Source organism: Balaenoptera borealis (genome assembly GCF_965194805.1).
Source record: "Balaenoptera borealis genome assembly, chromosome: 16".
NCBI lineage: Eukaryota > Metazoa > Chordata > Mammalia > Artiodactyla > Balaenopteridae > Balaenoptera > Balaenoptera borealis.
Window position 1 is genome coordinate 78,446,231 of NC_138872.1, and position 22,390 is coordinate 78,468,620.

Consider the following 22,390-nt stretch of genomic DNA (forward strand, 5'->3'; position numbering starts at 1 on the left):
CTGCGAGCCACAACTACTGAGCCCATGTGCCACAACTACTGAAGCCCGCATGCCTAGAGCCCGTGCTCGGCAACAAGAGAAGCCACCGCAACGAGAAGCCTGCGCACTGTGATGAAGAGTAGCCCCCGCTCGCCGCAACTAGAGGAAGTCTGCACGCAGCAACGAAGACCCAACACAGCCAAAAATAAATAAAATAAAATAAATAAATTTATTAAAAAAAAAAAAAAAAAAAAGATCCTAACTGTAATCACATCTGCAAAGTCCCTTTTGCCTGTAAGGTAACATAACAGGCTCTGGGGATTAGGACGTGGACATCTTTAGGGGCCATTATTCTGCCCCCCATAATCCACTGTGTCAGGTGATGTTTGAGTGGAGATGGGCATTTTGGGGGTCTCAAGAAGGGGAAACTGGGTTGGAGATTACATTTAGTTTTAGTTTAGTGGTAAGTATTATGTGGCTTGATGTTATTTCTGTGTCTGGGTAAATTATTGCTAGATGTCCTGGTATAGGAATGGTTTCCAGGAATAATCCGATGGTTGACTGTCAACTCTTCTGGTAACTCGACATCAAGGGACAAGACGCGAGGTCATATTGTGGTGTGAACATGTTCCCAACTCCAAAAGTATGTGGGTAGTAGAGGAGAAACAAGGTTTTAAATGTACAGAGCCAGAAGCTAGTCTGTGGGAAATTCTTCCAGTCATTAAATGGGTGTAATTGTCAACAGAGGATTTGTTTTTCATGATGCGTTGTCAAAACAGAAGTTCCCTCTGGTGAGGAAGATACTCAGTAATGTAGCATATTCAGTTATAAATACACCAAACATTCTTTTAAATTGTTGAAATGAACTACACGAAGTAGAATTTATCAGAATTCTTGTCTGTAGGGGATCAACCTGTAGCACCACGAAGAACAGCAAGTGTGTCTGTGGTATGAATTTTCATGTTTCATTCATCCTTATCATCAATAATAAAAAGGTAATCAATCACGTTGGAGGAAATATTAAATTATCTCTATTCTCTCCATAGAAAATGATATTATGAAATTGTTGTCACAGGAAGAGGCAAAGAGTCTGCAGCCAAAGACGTAGGGAAAAAAGGCACATGAGACAGTCGTGTCAGGTGTCAGGCGGTCAAGATTCTGTACTCAGTTCCAACATGAGTGTTTTTCCCCACACTAACAAGCAATTCTTAGACACCAGCTGGGTGTCCTACCATTCACCTCAATCCTGACATTATTTACCTAGAGAGAGCATCAGATTCCACAGGTTAAGGGCTCAGTCCTACAAGACTGTCTTCCCTACCCCTCCCCCAACTTCAGATGCCATTGGCAAGCCCGCATCGTCACCTGTGCTTCTGACCAACCCGCTATAGATTGGAGGGTCCCACGTCCCCCTCCTCGGGTTCGATTAATTTGCTAGAGCTGCTCACAGAACTCAGAGAAACATTTGATTTACTAGATTACCGGTTTGTTATAAAAGGATATGTATAACTCAAGGACAGCAAGATGGGAGAGATGCACAAGGCAAGGTGTGGGGAAAGGGGAACAGAGCTTCCATGCCCTCTCCAGGTGCACCACTCTCCCTAAATATCCACTTGTTCATCAATCCTTTTGTCTTTTTGGGTTTTCCTCGAGGCTTCATTACCTAGGGACGATGGATTAAACCACTGGCCATTGATTCAATCTCCAGCCCCTCTCCCCTCCCCAGAGGTCAGGGGGAAGTTCCCACCTTCTAATCACCTGGTTGGTTTTCCGGCAGCCAGCCCCCATCCTTAGGCTGGTCCCAAAGTCACCTCATTAACAAAGCAAAAGACACCTTTATCTCGCTCTTAGAAAATTCCAAGGGTTTTAGGAGCTTTGTGTCAGAAACAGTGGAAGAAAACCAAATATACATTTCTTATTATAAATCACAAGCATCATCACAGGTACTGAATAAAAATCTTCTTCTTGTGGTTTTATGATGTTAATGGTATTTGCTTGATAAAATTTGTTTTGTTTTTTTTCTTGGTGGTTTTTCTCATTCTAAAGAAATATTTGTTTTGTACCTAATTTTGTATTTTTTTTCTTAAGGCAGACCTCTCAGGCCCCACAAAAATCCAGATCTGTCCCTGTAGATAACATTTCATTCTTTTTTTTCCATTTCAGTGTAAAGAACTGGCCAAGTCCAAGGCGGAAGTGGCCTGCATTGCAATGTATGAAGCAGACGTGTTTGTCGTTGGAACAGAGAAAGGACGTGCTTTTATCAATGCCAGAACGGATTTGCAGAAGGATTTTGCAAAATACTGTAGGTGTTAACAATTTTATCCTTTGTATTCGTAAATCTTAGAATATTGGCAGGCAAGACTTATGTATTGTTTTCTTCTAAGATATCATAAGCATTATCCTAAAAATGGTTCTGACACATCCCTTTGACTTAGCAAAACACTGAGTCCAAGAAACATGGTCAATGTATTTTACACTGTATCCTCAGCAGGGCCCTGGTTTTGTAGAATACATTTGAAGAACATAGATGAAACTGTCTTTCATTCCTAAAATGAAACCAAATTGAAAAAAAAATACTCTTATTTTACTCCTTCCCAAAGGAAAGGGAAAAACTCCTTCAAGGCCTATTCAGTTTTTCTTTCAGTTAATAACCATTATACTCCTTTGTCTTTTTTTTTTTTTTTTTTTTTTTTTTTTTTACTGTGGGACTTTCAGAGCCTTCAGTGTGCCAATATGTGTTACAAGGAGCATTAGTGAGCATCTGTGGTCATCTGTGAGCTAAACTAGTCTAGTGCATTAGTGAGCATATGTGGTCATCTGTGAGCTAAACTAGTCTAGTGTGTTAAAACCTACATGCTGTATAATGATTATCTCTACCACTGTAGGTCATCTGCCAGGTATTGAATTAGCAATTTTGTATTCCCTGGAACCAAGAAAGGGAAAAAAAAAAAAAGTTTATCAGAGGGTATATTTGTGTGTGTGTGTGTGTGTGTGTGTGTGTGTGTGTGTGTGTAGGGGGATATGGGTATAGATATATAGATGTCTCCAAGGGTTGGCAAAGGATGTATATATCCTCTCTCTATATGTATACAGTTGACCCTTGAACAACATGGGTTTGAACTGCACAGGTCCATATATATTTGGATTTTTTTCAATAGTAAATACTACAGTACTACAACATCTGTGGTTAGTTGAATCCACAAATGAGGAACCGTGGATACGGAGGAAACATGGATACTGAAGGCCAACACTAAATTATACACAGATTTTCACCAGCACCCCTAACCCTCATGTTGTTCAAGGGCCAACTGTATACCATTTTACAACAAAACAAACCTATATCTATAGAAGATCATATATATATATATATATATATATATATATATATATACACATATATATATATACACATATATATATATATATGGGAGAGAGGATGATTGAATTCGGATTGACTTTTAAGACCAAACTTAGGGTCTCTACTATCAAGAAGATTAAAAAAATGAAGCAATCTTTCAATAAGATGGTGAGTATGTAATTGATGAACAAGAAGGGTATGCTCAGATCAATGTCAGCTGCCAACTGGATTTCTAATCGTTGAAATTGAATCACAGATTTTTAAAAAATTTTCACAGTTGCATGCTAATTTTTCATATATAAGACTATTCATATTTCTCTGAATATGATTTCTCTCTTTTTTCCTTGATAAATCTTGTAAGGCATTCATCTCTTTTAATTAAATTTCCAGTGAGGCAACTTTTGGCTTTGTGATTTTGTCTATTGTTTCTTTGTTTTCTTTGTCATTTATTTCTGCTCTTTATTATTTCCTTATTTAATTGAATTTAATTGCTTTTCTTTTCTAGCTTCTTGATTTGGTAGCTTAGGTCATTGAGTTTTAAAAAAAATATTTAAAGTTATAATGTTTCCTTTAGGTTCTGCTTTAGCTGTAATCCTCAGACTTTGATATGTTGTGTTTTATTATGATTTTGTTCAAAGTATTTTCTAAGAACCCTAGTAATTTCTTTTTGACCCATGGTTACTGAGAAGCATGTTGCTTAATTTCCTAATATTTGGAAATTTGGGGGTTATTGATTCTAGTTAAATCCCATTGTGGTCCAAAAACGTACTCTGTATGATTTTTTTTTTAATTTATTTTATTTATTCATGTTGGTTGCACCGGGTCTTAGTTGCGGCAGGCAGGCTCCTTAGTTGCGGCTCGCCGGCTCCTTAGTTGTGGCATGCAAACTCTTAGTTGCGGCTCGCCGGCTCCTTAGTTGTGGCACGCGAACTGTTAGTTGCGGCATGCATGTGGGATCTAGTTCCCTGACCAGGGATCAAACCTGCGTCCCCTGCATTGGAAGGCGGATTCTTAACCACTGCACCACTGGGGAAGTCCCACTCTGTATGATTTTAATCCTTTTGAGTTTATCAAGACCTAATTTATCACTTAGCACATCATTTATGTTGGTGAATATTCCATGTACACTTGGAAAGAATTTAGATTCTGCAGTTAACAGACCAATTAGGCCAAGTTGTTAAATGTTATTCAGTTCATCTGTATCATTTCCAATTTTCACCTATTATTTTATCCATTATTGATAGAGGAGTGTTAAAATAGCCAGCTATATTGTATATTTGTTCTTCCTTTTGGTTAGTACATTTTGCTTCACACATGTTGAAGATATGGATATGAATGTTATCAGATATAAATTTAGGATTGTAATGTTTTCCTGCTGAATTGACCCTTGTTTTCCTCACAAAACATTCCTCTTTGTTTCATTTATCCTCCTGATCTTGAAGTCTCCCTTGTCTTGTATTAATATAGCCTCACCAGCTTTCTTATGACTAATATTTGCATAGCACATCTTTTCCTATTCATTTACTTTCAGCTCTCTGTACTTTATATTTAAACTATGTCTCTTGTAAACGTGCAGTTAGGTCTTTTTTGTAAAAACCAGTCTGAAAATCTGACTCTTACTTGGATTGTTTCATCCATTTACATTTAACGTCATTATTTATATGGTTTAGTTTAAGGCTTCTATGTTGCTGTTTCTTTTCTATTCATCTCATATGTTCTTTGTTCCGTTGGGACTACTTTCCTGCATTATTTTATTTTATTTCTTATTTATTTTTTTAATTTATTTATTTTGGCTGCATTGGGTCCTCGTTGCTGCACGCCTGCTACTCTTCATTGTGGTGCGCAGGCTTCTCATTGCGGTGGCTTCTTTTGTTGCGGAGCACGAGCTCTAGGCACGTGGGCTTCAGTAGTTGTGGCATGTGGACTCAGTAGCTGTGTCTCGCAGGCTCTAGAGCACAGGCTCAGTAGTTGTGGCACATGGGCTTAGTTGCTCTGTGGCACGTGGGATCTTCCCAGACCAGGGATCAAACCCGTGTCTCCTGCACTGGCAGGGGGATTCTTAACCACTGCACCACCAGGGAAACCCCCTGTGTTATTTTAGATCGAGAAATTTTTTTGTATTATATTTTATCTACTCTATTGACATTTTAGCTCTTTTAGGTTTTTTTGTTGCTGTTGTTATTCTTGGGATTACAATATGCCCTCCTAATTTGTCACAGTGAACCTAAAATTACTATTTTTCTACTACACCTACAATGTAAGAACCTTAAACAGTATAATTCTGTTTCTGTTTAGCCCTAATATGTTATAAATCCTGCAGCACCTTATGATGTTTGTTTTAAGCAATCACTTTCCAAAATTTTTTAAAATAATCTTTTTATTTACCTACATATGTACCACTTCTAATACCCTTTTTTCCTTCTTGTAGCTCTGGATTTCCATCTGGAATTATTTCCCTTCAGCCTGAAGAACTTTCTTTAGCATTTCTTTTAGTGTGGGTCTAATAGTAAGAAACCCCCTCTGAAAATGTATTTACCTTGCCTTCATTTGTGTGTGTGTGTGTGTGTGTGGTTTAAAAAAAAAACATAAAATTTACCATTAAACCATATTTATGGGTATGGTAGTTCAGTAGTGTTGAGTATATTCACATTGTTGTGAAACAGATCTCCAGAACTCTTTCATCTTGCAGATCTGAAGCTCTATATCCACTAAATAAACAATTCCCTTTCCCCCACTACCTTGGCCCCTGATAACCACCATTCTCCTTTGTTTCTATGAATGTGACTATTTTACATACCTCATCTAAGTGGAATCATAGAGTATTTACACTATTACGCCTGGCTTATTTCACTTTTGGTGTACATCCTGAAGTTTCATCCATGTTATAGCATGGAACGAGATTAAGTCTGCCCTCAAACACCTCTAATGAATTTTTCAGTTCAGTTATCGTATTTTTCAGCCCCAGAATTGCCGTTTGGTTTTTTTTATAGTTCCTCTTTGTCAGTACTCTCATTTTGTTCATGTATCATTTAGTTGTCTTTCTATACTCTCTTTTAGTGCATTGAGGATCTTTATTTTAAATTCTTTGTCAGGTAGTTCATAGATCTACATTTCTTTAGAATTGGTGTCTGGAGTTTTATTTTGTTCCTTTGAGTGGGCCTTGTTTTCCTGCTTCTCTGTATGCCTTGTAATTTTTTTTTTTTCCATGGGATTTAGGCATTTGAAAAGACAATCACCTCTCCCAGTCTTTGCTTACTGGCTCCGTGCGGGGAAGACCACCCATCAGCCCTGCTGGCTGTTCTAGAACCTCTTAAACCTTTTTGAATCTCTTTCGCCCCCTGGTGTCTTCCCATAGAACTGCAGCTCTGAGTTAAGTCGGTGCTCTGAGTCAGGCAAGATATAAATCAGTTCCTCCAGTAGCCCCCAGACAAGCCAGAATGTTGGACACACAGTCCACTCTTTTGTTTCCACCTCAAGGGAGGAGCCCCAGTCTGGGGGTTCCTTCGCAGCTGCTCTGCACTATGCCACATAGAGGGAGAAGCATGAATAGGCACGGCAAATGCTGCGAACCTTCCTACCCCTGTGCTGAAATCTCTTCTTGGTTTTACAATGGCTGGGTGCCATAGCTTCTCAGCTGGTCTGCAGAGTTCTCACAGAGGTGTTCTGGTCCGTCTGTTGTTAATTTGGTGTATCTGTGGAGGAAGGAAGGCCCCTTGCCTCCTAGTCTGCCATCTTGCCAACATCATTCTCCTTGCTTTCGTTTTTGAATCATTTTTTTTTTTGAAGTAGAGTTGATTTACAATGTTATGTTAGTTTCAGGTGTACAGCAAAGTGATTCAGTTACACATATATTTATATATTCTTTTTCAGATTCTTTTCCATTATGGGTTATTACAAGGTATTGAATATAGTTCCCTGTGCCATACAGTAGGTCCTTATTGTTTTTTGAAGACTGTTTTTACTCGATATGGAATCTGGCTTGACAATTTTTTTCCTCCAGCCCTTTTTTTTTCTCTTTTGGCCACATTGCGTGGCTTGCGGGATCTTAGTTCCCCGACTACGGATTGAACCAGCACCTTTAGCAGTGAAAGCATGGAGTCCTAACCACTGGACCGCCAGGGAATTCTCTTCCTCCAGCCCTTAAAAAGTTTCATTCCATTTCCTCCTGGTTGCCACTGTTTTAGATAACAAAGTCAGGTTAGAATTCTTATTTTTGTTCCCCTGAAGGTAATGTATCTTTTTCCCTAGCTCTGTCTCATCTTTGGTCTTCAGCAGTTTGGCCATGAAATGCCTATTTATAGCCTTCTTTGTTTTTACCCTACTTGGTCTGTGGAGCTTACTGAATCTGCATGTTGACGTCTTCATCAATGTTGGACATTTTTGGCCATTCATATCTCTTCAAATATTTATTCTGATTCTCTTCTTAATTTACACAGAGAAGGAAATTTGCTATTTAATGTCTTTCTTTTTTTTAATTTATCTTTGGCTGCACGCGGGCTTTCTCTAGTTGTGGTGCGCGGGCTTCTCATTGCGGTGGCTTCTCTTGTCGTGGAGCACGGGCTTTAGGCGCACGGGCTTCAGTAGTTGCAGCACATGGGCTCTAGGGTGCGCGGGTTTCAGTGGTTGTGGCTCGTGGGCTCTAGAGCACAGGCTCAGTAGTTGTGGCGCACGGGCTTAGTTGCTCCACGGCACGTGGGATCTTCCAGGACCAGGGACTGAACCCATGTCCCCTGCATTGGCAGGCAGATTCTTAACCACTGTGCCATCAGGGAAGTCTGGCAGGTGGATTCTTAACCACTGCATCACCAGGGAAGTCCAGAAATTTGCTATTTATTGTCTCACAAGTCATTAAGGCTCTGTTCCTTCCCCCCCCTTTTTCTTTTTGTATTCAAGTTTCAGATTGGATAGTTTCTATTGGCATTTCTTTGAGGACACTGATTCTTCCTTCTGCCATATCCAGGGTGCTGTTAAGTCCATCTGGTGAAATTTTCATTTCTGATTATTTTCCATTTCTAAAATTCCATTTTCTTTCTTCCTTTTCTGGTTAGCATTTTCATTTCTCTGTGGCAATTTCCCTTATATTCATTTGTTGTGTTCACCGTGACTATAAAAAGTCTTTCATGTATTTATAGCAGTTGTTTTAGTCCTTATCTGGTAATTTCAACATCTGGGTCATTTATGGTTCTACATCTATAGATTTTTTTTTCCTGTCTTGATCATGGGTCACATTTTCCTGCTTCCTCACATTCCTACTAATTTTAAATTTTATACTGGGTATTATGCATATGTTGTAAAAATCTGCTAAGTAAAATTGCATTTTGTTCTGGCAGGCAGTTAAGTTACTGGCAGGTCACCCTGCCCCCATGTGGATGAGAGCTGCCCTTGGCCCTAGAGCATCCCTCTTAGTCTCAGAAGGCGGCCCCTCCTCCTAAGATGTGCCCCTTAGTTTCACATGGTGTTAAACAAGCTTCTCGAACTCGGTGGATCTTGAATACCAAACCCTGTCTTTCTAGCACCACACAGCTGTTTAAATCTCTGCTCAGCAATTTACCTTCCAGATGTTGCTTTTCCTTAAAGCCTCACCCTGTGCTTGCACAGTTTGGAGATGAAGCAAGAATTTGAGGCAAGTTGCTATGATGATACTGGGTGTCCCACCTCTGTGACTCATTTTCTCCAGGATTTCCTCTTCAGTGTCTAACCACAATGGCAGTCCTGATATGTGACATAGGTTTCCTCGTTTCATTAAGACTGCTGCTTTTTGGTTAAGCTCTATTTCTCCCTGAGTCCCACAGGAAGTCAGGAGTTCCCATGGGGGAAAAGCCAGGTGAATGTGCAGCTCATTCCATATGTGTGCTTCCCTTCTTTCGAGGATAGCATTCCTTCCTGTTTTCGCCTGTTTCTGGTTGTTCTTCAGTGCTTTCAAGTAGTTGATCTTCTCATTTTGTCCAGAGCTTATCATTCATTGTTCCTGGCAAATACACACTTCTCTGCCATCGCTGGAACAGTAATGCTGGGTGTCATTCTTGAATATGTGATGGTTATTTCTCTAGAAGTTGTCTTGGAAGTAAGGAAAAATTACCATGGAATTGCATCAAAAACACATTTACCTGCCTTCTGAAGTTAGAAACCAACTCCCTGCTGTATAAGCATTCACAAATTTAATCCTCAAAACAGAAGGACTTTAGAATCAACCTGGGTTAGGGTTATAAGTGCTTAATATTAAAGCAATATAAAGTAAACCAGGGACTGGCGAGCTTTCTCTGTAACGGGAGTGATAGTAAATGTTTTAGTCTCTGGGTCATTACAGCCTCTGTTGCAGCCACTCACCTTGCTTTTGTAGCATGAAAGTAGAAGCAGGTGATATGGCGATGAATGCACCTGGTCAATAAAACTTTACTTACGTCACTGAAATGGGAATTTCGTGTTATTTTCTCAGGTCATGAAGTAAGTCCTTTTGAACTTATTTAACCATTTCAAAATATGAAAAACCACTCTTAGCTCACAGGTCATACAAAAAACGGGCCGCGGGCAGGGTGTGGCCCCAGGCTGTAGTTCACTGACCTCTGGAGTAAACCTGCAGGCCGTACTGTCAATTATTCTGTTTACCTCTTATTTTACCTGTGGGCCAAAATTGTTTGAATGACCAAACACACATAGGTTTTCACCTGCTTCCTTCTTTCAGCCTAATTGGTTCTGATATGTGAACATGCCTAGGAATTGCTTTGCAGAATTGTTTACACAAAACTATATATATCCTGTACTTCCTGGATGTCTGAGGGTTTTCAAGTATAATTCTGTCTGTGCATGATATTTGCCTTACATTTGACCCTAGAACGTAACTCCATCGTACAAGCCTCTCTGGCCCAAGAAATCACTTTGACGGTTTTCAAGTTACTGCCTCTCTACTGCAAGTCCACCCTTCTTTGTCCTGCCTTGTGATACTGGAACTGGACCCTGTAAACATTTCTCCCGTGGCAGCTGGCCCAGGACCTACCGTGGAGGCTTTTTCAGGAGGTCCCTGGAGGAGGAAGGCACTTCTCTTCCCATTTCCAGCGGGCTCTCACCTGCTTGCACCTGTAGCACGCGGTGGCCAATTGCACTTGGGATTCCCAGGGGCACCCCTGCCGCACACAGCATCCAGTTGGCTCACCTGCATCCTGGCCGGCTGCCCAGCAAGTCACACAGAAGTCCCAGAAAGTTCCAGAAGGAAGCTTCCCAGAGAAATCCCAGGGGCACCACACCCACAGGCAGTTTCCCAGGGAGTTAGTTCCGCCAGTGCCCGAGAGAGGGGCCTCCTAGAAAGTTCTGCTGGCATCACCCCACGGGTGGTTTCCAGAGTTCTGCCACCACCCCAGGGAACAGCTTCCCTGCAACAGCGAATCTGGCGGCACCCCGGGGGCAACTTGCCAGTGGTTTCCACTAGCACCTCTAGAGGACGGGTCCCTGCTTGCCAGCCCCAGCTTGTGGCACCCCTGCGGACTCTGCCCCCTCCCCAGAGAGGCCTAGATCTCAGCCTCGGGGGGACTCCCTTCCAGGATTAGTTGCTCCCTCAGCCCTTGTGGTAGTTGATACTCCTGCTGCCTGTTACTTGTGTGTTGTCTAGAGTTCTCATTACCCCTTAGCAGTTCATCCTTGTTACTACGATTCTTTTTTTTTTTTTTGGCTGCACCAAGTCTTAGTTGTAGCATGCAGGCTCTTAGTTACGGCATGTGGGATCTAGGTCCCTCACCAGGGATCGAACCAGGCCCCTCGCATTGGGAGCACAGAGTCTTAACCTCGGGACCACCAGAGAAGTCCCACTAATGATTCTTTTATTAAACTTTCCCTGTTCAAATTAATGTGTGGTTTCTGTGTCTTGACTAACCCTGATGAAAACAAACAAACAGTTTCAAAACTTTTGGAGTAGTAGCTGACCGGGGGGCTGGTCCCGAAGCTGCCCAGTGCTGAGGGTCTTCCTACACAGTGACCGTCACTCGCAGACTGGATAGCAAATCATTTTCTTTCTTTTCTTTTCTTTTTTTTTTTTTTTTTTTTGGCTTCCCTGCTCGGCCTGCGGGATCTTAGTTCCCCAACCAGGGATGGGACCCGAGTCCTCTGCAGTGGAAGTGCGGAGTCCTAACCACTGGACCGCCAGGGAATTCCCAGCAAACAATTTTCTGTTACCATTTCCTCTGAACTACTAATATTTCCTTATATGTTGAATTATTTATTGTTTATCAATAGATTCATTTCAGAGATGATCACTATGTTATTTTATCCTGTTCATCATAAATAGCCTGTTCTTTGTTGTGTTGTTTTTTTTTTAAATTAAAAGATCTTGTTTTGGACTTCCCTGGTAGCACAGTGGTTAAGAATCTGCCTGCCAATGCAGGGGACACGGGTTCAAGCCCTGGTCCGGGAAGATCCCACATGTCCCAGAGCAGCTGGGCCTGTGCGCCACAGCTGCTGAGCCCGTGCTCTGGAGCCCATGAGCCACAACTACTGAGCCCGCATGCCACAACTACTGAAGCCCGCGCGCCTAGAGCCCATGCTCCGCAACAAGAGAAGCCACCACAGTGAGAAGCCCGTGCACCGCAACGAACAGTAGCCCCCGCTCGCTGCAACTAGAGAAAGCTCGCGCGCAGCAACAGAGACCCAACGCAGCCAAAAATAAATAAATAAATTTATTAAAAAAAAAAAAAGATCTTGTTTTATGTCTATTCCTTTTTTTCCCCTTTTTCCTTTCAGTACCAGAAGCATGGACGTTAAGGAAATGTACAGTACAGATACTTGAATACTGACTTTGTACTGATCACTCGTTTACAGGCATTGCCGAAGGGCTGCAGGAGGTGAAACCCCCAGGCCCTGCCAACGGGATGCAGATTGATTCAGGAGAAATGGAAATACTCAGAAAAGCTGTCGAGGACTATTTCTGCTTTTGTTACGGTAAAGCTCACTTTAAGCATTAATTGTCTGAATAGTTCACTACAGAAGATGGTATTAGAAATCATTTTATCAGCGTGACTATTTAGACCGTCTCTAACGTTGGAAAAATCCACATTCACATCAAGGGGAGAGCCAGTTAAGTACCCGATCAAGTCTTCTTACGGAAGACCACTTGGTCTCTTCTGGTCCGTCGGAACCTCTGAATTCATCAGCCTTCAGTCTTTGCGGAGCCCCCTCCCCATGGCCATGCAGTTATTACAGACGTTCATGGTTGGTTCACGCACCAGCCTCGTCCTCACTGGTCTCCCCGCCTACCCACATCTTCCCACAGGCATGGAGACGGATTTTTTTTTAATACCCACACAGTGCTTTAAAAAGCTAGATAACAAGGAAGTCTGCAGGTGTTGTACTTGTGATAGAAGCACCTTAGCATCTTAGGGCCTGGATCATCATTCCTAGACAGCTGCAAACATCTATGTGACCTGCAGGTCCCTGTGAGCATTTGGATTTGGGGGACTCCTCCGGCATAGGGGATCTTAGGGTCTCAGGCTACACCTCCATATGAGAAATGGAGCTCCAGCACCTCGGGGCTGGTCAGCCAGTGCAGAGAGACCGACACATCCCCAGGTGGACTCAGCTTTCTACAGGCAGGTTGGCCCAATCTGTACAGTGTGACACAGGGACAGTTCAGCTTTGGGCAGGGCTCTCATCCTCTTTGGCTGCAGCCTGAGTAACCTCAGGGTGTTCCCTGCAGCCCTGGGTACACCAGGGTGAGCCCCCTGAATTGTGCAACCTCCAAGAGAATGGAGAAAAAGACCTATTATTTTCTTTCTTTTGGAAATAGATTATTTTTAGCTAATTAATTTACTTATTGAAATATAGTTGACTTACAATATTATATTAGTTTCAGGTGTACAACATAGTGATTCAATATTTTCTTTTTAATAAATTTATTTATTTTATTTATTTATTTTTGGCTGCGTTGGGTCTTCGTTGCTGCGCGCGGGCTTTCTCTAGTTGTGGTGAGCGGGGGCTACTCTTTGTTGCGGTGCGCGGGCTTCTCATTGCGGTGGCTTCTCTTGTTGCAGAGCACGGGCTCTAGGCGCACGGGCTTCAGTAGTTGTGGCACGCGGCCTCAGTAGTTATGGCTCACGGGCTCTAGAGCGCAGGCTCAGTAGTTGTGGTGCACGGGCTTAGTTGCTCCGCGGCCTGTGGGATCTTCCCAGACCAGGGCTCGAACCCGTGTCCCCTGCATTGGCAGGCGGATTCTTAACCACTGCGCCACCAGGGAAGCCCCTGTGATTCAATATTTTTATAGATTATGCAACCTATTATATTCTCTTATGTGAAGATTTAAAGGAAAACATTTTATACTTTTTCTTTTGGCCTTTTGGTCGGAAATTTTATTAACTTGAGATATAGAGGCATAGGACACTTTAGGCTTTTAATTTCAGAACCAAACACCACCACCTGTGTTTATGACACTACGTGAAATTGACTCTCAGGGATTTACGCTCATATTGTTTAAAGACGTCCTGCTGCTTCTTCTAGGCAAAGCCTTGGGGACGACAGCGATGGTGCCTGTTCCTTACGAGAAGATGCTGAGGGACCAGGCAGCCGTGGTGGTGCAGGGGCTCCCAGAAGGGGTCCCCTTTCAACACCCTGAGAACTATGACCTTGCAACCCTGAAGTGGATTTTGGAGAACAAAGCGGGGATTTCATTCCTTATCAACAGGTGATAGGCTCTACCCCCTCCTAACAGCTGATAAACTGACAGCTTAATTTCAGTTAGTTAATTCTGTCCCGTTATGTTTAGAAGTTGGTTATTCAGATGTTTAATCTGTCCGTCTTGTGTGTGCATGTCGGGTAACAGTATTGGTTTTCTTGCAGACCCTTCCTGGGTCCCGTGAATCAGCTAGGTAAGTGACAGCTTCTCATACTTGGTGACTGCCCTTGACTGCTAAACCAGTTCTGCTTTTCTTAATTAAAATGCAAGTTTGGCACATTCTAAAGCTTGTTTCTGCTTTGTCTTTCCTGCATTGAGGAGGCCACCTCTGATCCCGGGGCCAGGGGTGGTGGTGATGTTTGCAGGGACTACAGCTCAGGGAAACACACGTAGCCAGCCTGAGAGCCGAGACGCTACCCTCCCGCCAGCTCGCATGCCCTCGGAGGGCAGGAGATCTACCTTGTCCGTGTGCACAGGAGTGTGAGGATGCTGGAGTGACTTCCTGGTCTTTGAGCACCAACCACGGGCCAGGCGTTGTGGGATTCAGGAGTGGTCCGGGCTGTGTGACCGTTCCCGTGCTTCTGAGATACATGGTCTGGGAGAAGGAAAGAGACTGTTCAGAGAACCAGGGGTGACCCGTGGAGGAAATCCCTGAGAACCCCCGGAAGGGGTTAGAATTGTGTGGTCAGAAGAGCTCCCTGGAGGAGCTGGCCCCCAAGATAAGCAGGATCTCAATAGCTTGGTTCCCCCAGGAAGCCCATTCCATGTGGTCAGGCAGAAAGTTATGTGCAGGGTGTTTGAGACCATGTTTGGGAAACCAGGACCCCATCATAAGCTCCTCAACTGATGAAGGGACCAAAAAAGGAAATAGTAATTTTACCAGGAGCATTTAGAGATCCATCTATGCCCACTTCCTTATTTTCTCAGATTATTATTCTGGATCATAGTTGGAAACCTTGGGCCATAGCTGTTCATGAAAGACCAGGTCTAAAGAGGGTGTTATATCTGAGCCTATATAGGTACAGAAGCCAGGCGGCAGGGGTGGGTGGAGGGTCCTACTGTCCACATGGCCTACCTCGGGGTACAGAGGGCAATGGGACACTCCTGTGCGTGGGCTACTCACGGAGCAAGTATTTCTGGAGCAGTTGCGAGTCCCTGGGGTCCCCCAGCTCACATTAAAGGAGGGGCTGGAGGGTGAGGGGTGGCAGCTGACCAGGTGACTGTTGTCCCAGGTGGCTTGTATTGTCATTATAGAATCACGGTAATAGCTGCTGACACGTATTTTGTGATAGGCACTGTTCTAAGCACTTTGCATGTATTAATTAATCCTCACCCAACCACCATCTTGAGACGAGGAAACTGAGGCACGAGGAGGCTTAGTAACCTGCCGGAGGTCGCTCGGGCACAGGTCTGCTCCTTGGCCCCCACTGTGCCCACACAGATGGCCCAGGCCCCGGGGGCTGCTTTGAGTTGGTCTCTCCTCCGCTGCTATTCCATGATGACCTAGAGCCAGGAATTCTGTTCTCTTTGTATTCGCTTTCCCTGTATGTGCCTTTGAATGTTGTCATATTTCAAGGTGCAGACAGGGGCTAGCGTGTGTCTTTTTACTCACGCACAGGTGGGCCTGGGGTGGTAACAGATGCTGAGAGGTCAGTGACATCACCAAGTGAAAGGTAAGGGAGAAATAAAAAATTAAGTCCACATCTAACCCAAATGTATTCGTGTTTAGGCTATGGAATGTCTTATTTTGTTACATATTCTTTATTCAAAAGGATGTTTGGGTTTATAAGAATATATTCATTGACACCTTTAACTTTCTGAATAATTTGTTACAATATTAAAGTTGAGGTAGCTTTGCATTCAGTTTGATGGGGGGGAGGGGAACCTATGATGGTGTGGAGATCTGGGGATTAGATTCAGTGTGTCCAGATGCCTTTGGGCAGTTCTCACCCTGCCCATCTTAACCAGCATTCCCTTCTCCTTTTAGCTGTGCCCCCATCAATGTGAAGACTGAACCCATGGAAGATTCTGGTATGTACACTGATGCTTGTAGAATCAGGTGTTCAGCAGGTCATTATTTGACTCCTTTCTTTTGTTTCACTTAAAAATGGGACTTTCAGTAAACCAGGAATAGAGGGGAATTTCCTCAACTTGATAAAAAAAAATTTACAAAAAACCTACAGCTAATATCATATTTCATGCTGAGAAACTAGAATCTTTCCCACTAAGATCAGGAACAAGGCAAGGATGTCCCCTGTCATCACTCCCTTTCAACATCATACCGAAAGTCTTAGCTAATACAATAAGACAAGAAAAGGAAATATAAGGTATACGGATTGGGAATGACAAACTAAAACTGTCTTTAATTTGCAGATGATATATTGGTCCATATTTGGGTAGAAAATCCCAAAGAATCAATAAGATAATGGGGATAGGGCACTAATTAACCTCAACGGGGGCCTTATTTGCAGAATAATCATATTTTACTCAAATATCTAGAAAAAAAGCCTTCTAATTCAATAAATATTAGGTACTAAGATGTTATTAAGTAGATACATTTGTAGACAAAGTTATTATTTTAATTATATGGAAATTAGAACTTGACTGCTAAATGAGTAAAAAGTCTTGAATACACATTTGGAATATGAATTTGATTTATGAATAAAGCAGTGTTTTTATTTTCGGACATAGCTTATTTTATTGCTTTCTTACACTCTGTCATTTCTAAATGTTCTACAATAGACATACATTACTATGACAAAGTATACTGGGAAAAAAAATCCCTCTTTGACGGTGAGAGTAGTTAACCCCCATCCCTGCTCTCCCATGCCTCAAAAAAAAAGAAATGGCATTAGAAGGAAAAATGTTAAAGGTTAAAAATAGAAAAAAATTTTTTTAACTCAAATGTTTAATCAAGGTATGGAAAAATATTGAAAGCATTAGAAGTAGAAACGTTAGAAAACCTAAAATAAACAAGCACATAAAACTGAAACTCAAACCTCAAAAAGATAAAGATGAACACAAGCTGACTATACGGGGTAAAATGAGAAGTTAATAATGTTTAGAAAAGCAACGTAGAAATAAGAAATAAACAATTCCAAATGTAAAGTTAAAGTTAAATCTGAGATAATGTAAAAGAAAAATATTCAATATTAAGAAAAGATGGAGAGAGAAGGCGAAGAGAGATGTTACCACCAGTGAAATGGAGGTCAGAGCACGAGCTTTGCTGAAGGTGTCAGGTGTGGTTTATGCTCAGCTGCCTCCCCAGTCCCTTGGGGCAGGAGTAGCCTGAATCCACCCTTGTCATACCCCAGGGTCACTCCTATCCACAGATAAACATGTGCTTGGTAGAAGCTCCACCTTAAATGTCAGCCTGAAAAATAAGAGTGCCTGTCCATTTTAGTTATTCTAGGTAAAACCAACACAAGTCAATGAAAAGGAGCCAAATATTTCAGCCAACAGAATTCAGCTGTGGTGTCTTCATCCCACTTACACATGACATGCCTTACACGCTTGCCCCTTTAATCTTAGCCTTGGGTGCGTTTCCAAGCTCAGATACATTCTGCCTGCATCTCTGTTGGTAACAGAGAATTTAAAACCCCCAAGCCACAGTCTCCTCTCAGAAACCGGGAAAACAAATGGGGTGGGAGTGAGGGGTTGTCAGCTCTCCCCGGGGGGGGCCTTTCAAGGATCCACAGCCCCACCACCTTCCCTTCCCTCCTCACCAGCTATTGGGTGGATGAGTGTCTCCCACCAGCCTTAAAATAGGGCTCTTTTGTTGAGGCCTCTCTTTGGAGATGTGATGCCCTATAAACAAGCTCCCTAATAATGTGACTTTCTACCATGGATTTCATGATACAAATTGCTTCCAGGTGCCTGCAGGCTTCTGTGAGCTGACCATCCATTGGCCTTATTTCCTTTGATGTTTGTGTAGCACTTGCTGCACAGAACGTTTAAATGGTTTTAACTTCTGAATTTCCCCCTCCCCCCTCGTATTTTGAGGAAAGGCTGAAGCAATTCTGCATTCTGCACCATCAAATCTGCTTTCAATTGCCTGCATTGAAAAGAAATTTTTCTTTGACAGCCCAGCTGTCACATATTTATCAAATGTTTGTACTTTAAAGTTTTACTATAAATTACAAAAGTTATACATGTTTTAAATAAAAATTCAGTGTAGTAAGTGGTAATAAGTAGTGTAATAAGTAGTAATAAGTAAAATTCCTCTTCACTCCTCCCCTCTCAAAGCTCCATCTCTCTTAAATCTCACTGCACCTCAAATTCCATCCCCATTTTAAGGGCAACAGCTCTTAACCAATTTGTGGAAATTCTTTCAGATCACTTACAAACATGTAAAGAGCTTTTTTCTTTTTTATGCACAAGTAGACCTCCATTTGTGAGCTCTCCTTTAATCTTTCCATCAGACTACCTTTCTGTCCCACTTCTGAGCAATTTCCTCAACTTAATCTTCCATTTCACTGATATGGCCATCAGCCGTGTCCATTCTGTTCCTCAGTTTAACAAATTTTTCTTTCTGACAGTCACATTCGTTAATACCCAGTCTTACTATCCCTATGCCAACAGAGCTGTTAAAGGTTTTCAGACGACCTCCCCCGCCACAACTTGTAAATTAATGCTGAACAGTGAAATCCCAAGCTTGTCACAATTTTTGTTTTTGCTTCTGTTAACTTTCACAGTTAAATTATATGTATACTTCAGTATCAGTTATCTATTGCAGTATAAAAGAGCACCCCAGAACTTAGTGGCTTCAAACAATAATTTAGTCTTTCTTACAATTCTGTGTGTTGGCCAAGCCGTCCTTCTGGTCTGGGCTGGCCTCACTCCTGGGGCCGAGGCCTCAGCTGCCAGAGTTGGGCCTCCCTCTCCTCTTGGTCTCACATCCTCCAGGCTCATTCACATGGCAACTCTGTTCCAAAAACAGCAGACGCTGATGCACAAGCACTTTTCAAGCCTCTGCCTACATCCCACTGGCCAAAGCAAGTCACGTGGCTAGGCCCAGATTCAAAAGGTGGAGTAGTTTTCCACTTCTAGAAAATAGGAGTGGGAAAGTTACATTGCAAACAGGTGTATATACTGGGATGGAAGACATTTGTGGCCAATTTTTGCCATCTACTACACCTTTCCCTGATAAAGCCTTTTGGTTTAACCAATGTAGTTTCCCCAGGTTTTGAAATTCATTTTGTTGTAGTAAGTAAATTAAGATTATCTGTGCCAATTTGGGCCCCATTACAGCAGCATATTTGCAATATTTATATTGCATATAAATGCATGTACATATTCATCCATCTTGAAAGGGAAAATTTCCCCGAACCGGGAATAAGACCTCGTTCTCCTTCCCTTCTTTTCCTCCTTCCTTCCATCCATCTCTCCTCCCTTCCTTCTTTGCTTTATGTTGTTTTATTATTATTTTATATTTATATTTTTATATGGATAAACCATTTGTTCCTAGTGCATGAGCTACAAGTTCTTTTGCTGATTGCAGTGTTGCTGTGTTAATCCAAACAGAACCTGGAAGATATAATAGCCAGTCATATCTCTGTTTGTGAGTCTAGCCTAACACATAATTTTATAATTTCCATTGCATTCAAAGGCATTTCACCGAAAGCAACAGTTATGTCAGTCAAGAAAGAATCAGAAGATCCTAATTACTATGAATATAGTATGCAAGGTAATATCATTTTATAATAATTTTCTTCTTTAGAAGTTATCTGTGATGGAAACTTTTAATTAGCGCCCATCTGAGAAACAGGAAAAGAGTCGTAAAGATCCATGTACATTTACCCAGGATCTAGCACAGTGCCATTAGGGTAAACAATTTTATAGTCATAAAATAGATTGTATTAATATTTAGCCTGAATCCACATGATTCTAGGCATCCGTGAATGTAAAGACATTTCAGGCTGCGTTTTACTAGAGTTTGTCTATTAAATATTATTTTGTATGTTCTAAAATATTCCCGCCTTAATTCTCTTCTGTCCAGTCTGTCCCCTAGGTTGCTGAGAAAATAGTAAGTGTTAAAAGAGATGGAGATGAGTTAAGAAATTCAAGTGCCTTTTCTTAATAGTTGTTTCACTGACAGCATACAAGTTCAACGGGGAGGAGACAATTGTTACCAAATACACAAACTTTCCAAACATGGCACAGGCGGGTACTGTGTGCAGTTGGGTGGCTTGGTTCTCTACCCAAAGACCAAAATCCCGCTGGACCCCAGCGTGACGTCAGTTTGACGATATGGTACCATCATGTCGCTGTGACTGCCGTACGGTGTTCAGATTCTTTCTCCATCTTCCAGCTCCACTGGGAATGGAGACAGAGTGCAGGACGATTTGCAGTCACATCCTCAAACATTATCAGATCGGAAATGTTTCCTACAAAATCTTAACTTTGAAAATTTTTCTGCAGCATTACATAGCTCTGAAACTTTCACTAAAAAAAATTGTTTCAAAAAATCTAAAGGCAGAGACCAGTGGAAGTTCTGTTGTAATTGCTCTGTCCTGGGCCAACCCCACCCCACCCCACCCCACCCTCGTCCGCCCCCGCCCGGCCTGTCCCTTGTGACCAGTCTCCTTCCCTCTGGGCAGAGGATCTCTTTTCAATCCATCCCACACACCCCACCCCAATCACATGCTCTTTGAAAACTGGGATCTCTCCCCCACTCACACTGCCTGTGGCTCCGCACCACCCGTAAAGTCCCAGTTTCCTTCCACGTTCCTCCTGCTCTTTCTGGTCTCCCCTCCTATTTCATCTGCCTCCGCAGCCATCACCCTCCCTGGGCTCTTCAGACACACAGCTCGGTCTGTGATTCCTTGAAAGTGCCCTGAATCCGCCTTCCACGGGGCTTTTATATAAGCTGATCCCTCCCTGTGACTCCCTTCCTGCCCCGCAGACCACTGAGGAGTTCCCCCGCTTCTTTCTGGGCACAGTCAGAATCTCAACTCCTGCAGGGGGCTTCCAGCGTTTAGTGTGACCTGCCGTGTGCTATCTATGCTTTTGCCAGGCCTCCCTCAGCTAGTGGCAGGAAACACAGCATCTTACTCCTGCCCTGGAGCCCCAAGCCCGGGCTTTCTACATACTGAGCACTCAGATGTGCTTGCTGAGTTGAATGTGACCCTCATGAAGAATCAGTGTCACATTTGTTTCTAAATTACTGTTGTTTTGAACAAACTACTTTTTTTTTAAATTTATTTATTTATTTATTTATTAGCACCGTTAATTTTTATTTATTTATTTATTTATTTTTGGGGCTGTGTCGGGTCTTCGTTTCTGTGCGAGGGCTTTCTCTAGCTGCGGCAAGCGGGGGCCACTCTTCATCGCGGTGCGCGGGCCTCTCACTATCGTGGCCTCTCTGAACAAACTACTTTTAATTAAATTACGTCTTGGCTCCCAAGAATATATTTTTGAACTTAAATGACCTTGGTGTTGATCAAATCGTGTACAGTCAGGGATAGGATACTTACAGATTCTGCTCCCAAAGTCATCAGTGGAATGAACAAGTTAGATGTACCTGCAATCGTTCTATTTTAATTTTTCAGAAAGAAGTACGTTATTTGAAGAAAAACATTTACGTTAAATGTGTGAATTTATAATCTTTCTCCTGCTTGGCTTGGAAATGACAGAACTATTCAAGAGATCTTTGTAGAACAGCTTCCTTCTTGATGCCAAAAAGTTCCAAGTTGCCTAACATCATGGACTATACTCCATAGCACTGAATGTTTTTGTAACCATTTAGGTTAAATACTCACATGCTGAAGTACTGATGTCTATATCCTTTAAGTAAGGGAGATATTTTTAAATCCAAAAAGACAATCAGTGTGACCTGCTCAGAATGGCGACTGGCCCTCGGGGAGCCCCCAGCGAACACGGCCCCACCAGTGCTCAGAAGCTACCCCCACCAGGACCTCATGATCCATCTGCAACACAGATCTCTCAGAAGACCTCCGACACACATTTACACGTGCACACATAACATCTTGACCCACGGAAGTCCCATAGGTCTTTTACATGCGCAGGGACCCCATCTCCAGGGTCCCCAGAAATGAAGAATGCACAGTACAAGCTGTGCTGAGATATAGTGCACCCAGGCTTCCTTGATGCTGATGGATGTCAGAGCATCAGTACCATTCTATTTTCTTCCTGGCTGACTGCATGATATGGGAGAGAAGCCTTCCAGGCCCAAGGGAACATGGATACAAAAGCCCAAGATCAAGGAATTAACATAGTCTTTCTCGAATCACACCACTCCGACACTGACTCTTCTGCTTCCCTTTTTCACATTTAAATACCCCGTACATCGATTACATGGAGCCCAGCTGGATAATGCAAGATAATCTTTTCTGAAGGTTAGCAATGAGCACCCTTAATCCCATCTGCAACCTAATTGCCCC

The 22,390-nt window shown here is 42.5% G+C and overlaps 1 protein-coding gene across 4 annotated transcripts in view; it reads left to right on the forward strand.

Moving 5' to 3' along the window:
• LOC309612618 (general transcription factor II-I repeat domain-containing protein 2) overlaps positions 1–22,390 on the forward strand; it is a 54,508-nt gene that overhangs the window by 14,741 nt on the left and 17,377 nt on the right. For 3 of the 4 annotated variants that reach the window (XM_082358541.1, XM_082358542.1, XM_082358543.1), the window contains 7 exons: positions 2,143–2,281; positions 12,143–12,262; positions 13,814–13,997; positions 14,153–14,181; positions 15,607–15,661; positions 15,976–16,019; positions 19,597–19,674. In XM_082358541.1, the coding sequence (XP_082214667.1) occupies positions 2,143–2,281; positions 12,143–12,262; positions 13,814–13,997; positions 14,153–14,181; positions 15,607–15,661; positions 15,976–16,019; positions 19,597–19,674 (649 nt within the window). Of the gene's footprint in view, positions 1–2,142; positions 2,282–12,064; positions 12,263–13,813; positions 13,998–14,152; positions 14,182–15,606; positions 15,662–15,975; positions 16,020–19,596; positions 19,675–22,390 lie in introns of those variants that run through there. The other variant, XM_082358544.1, reaches the window with a different exon arrangement.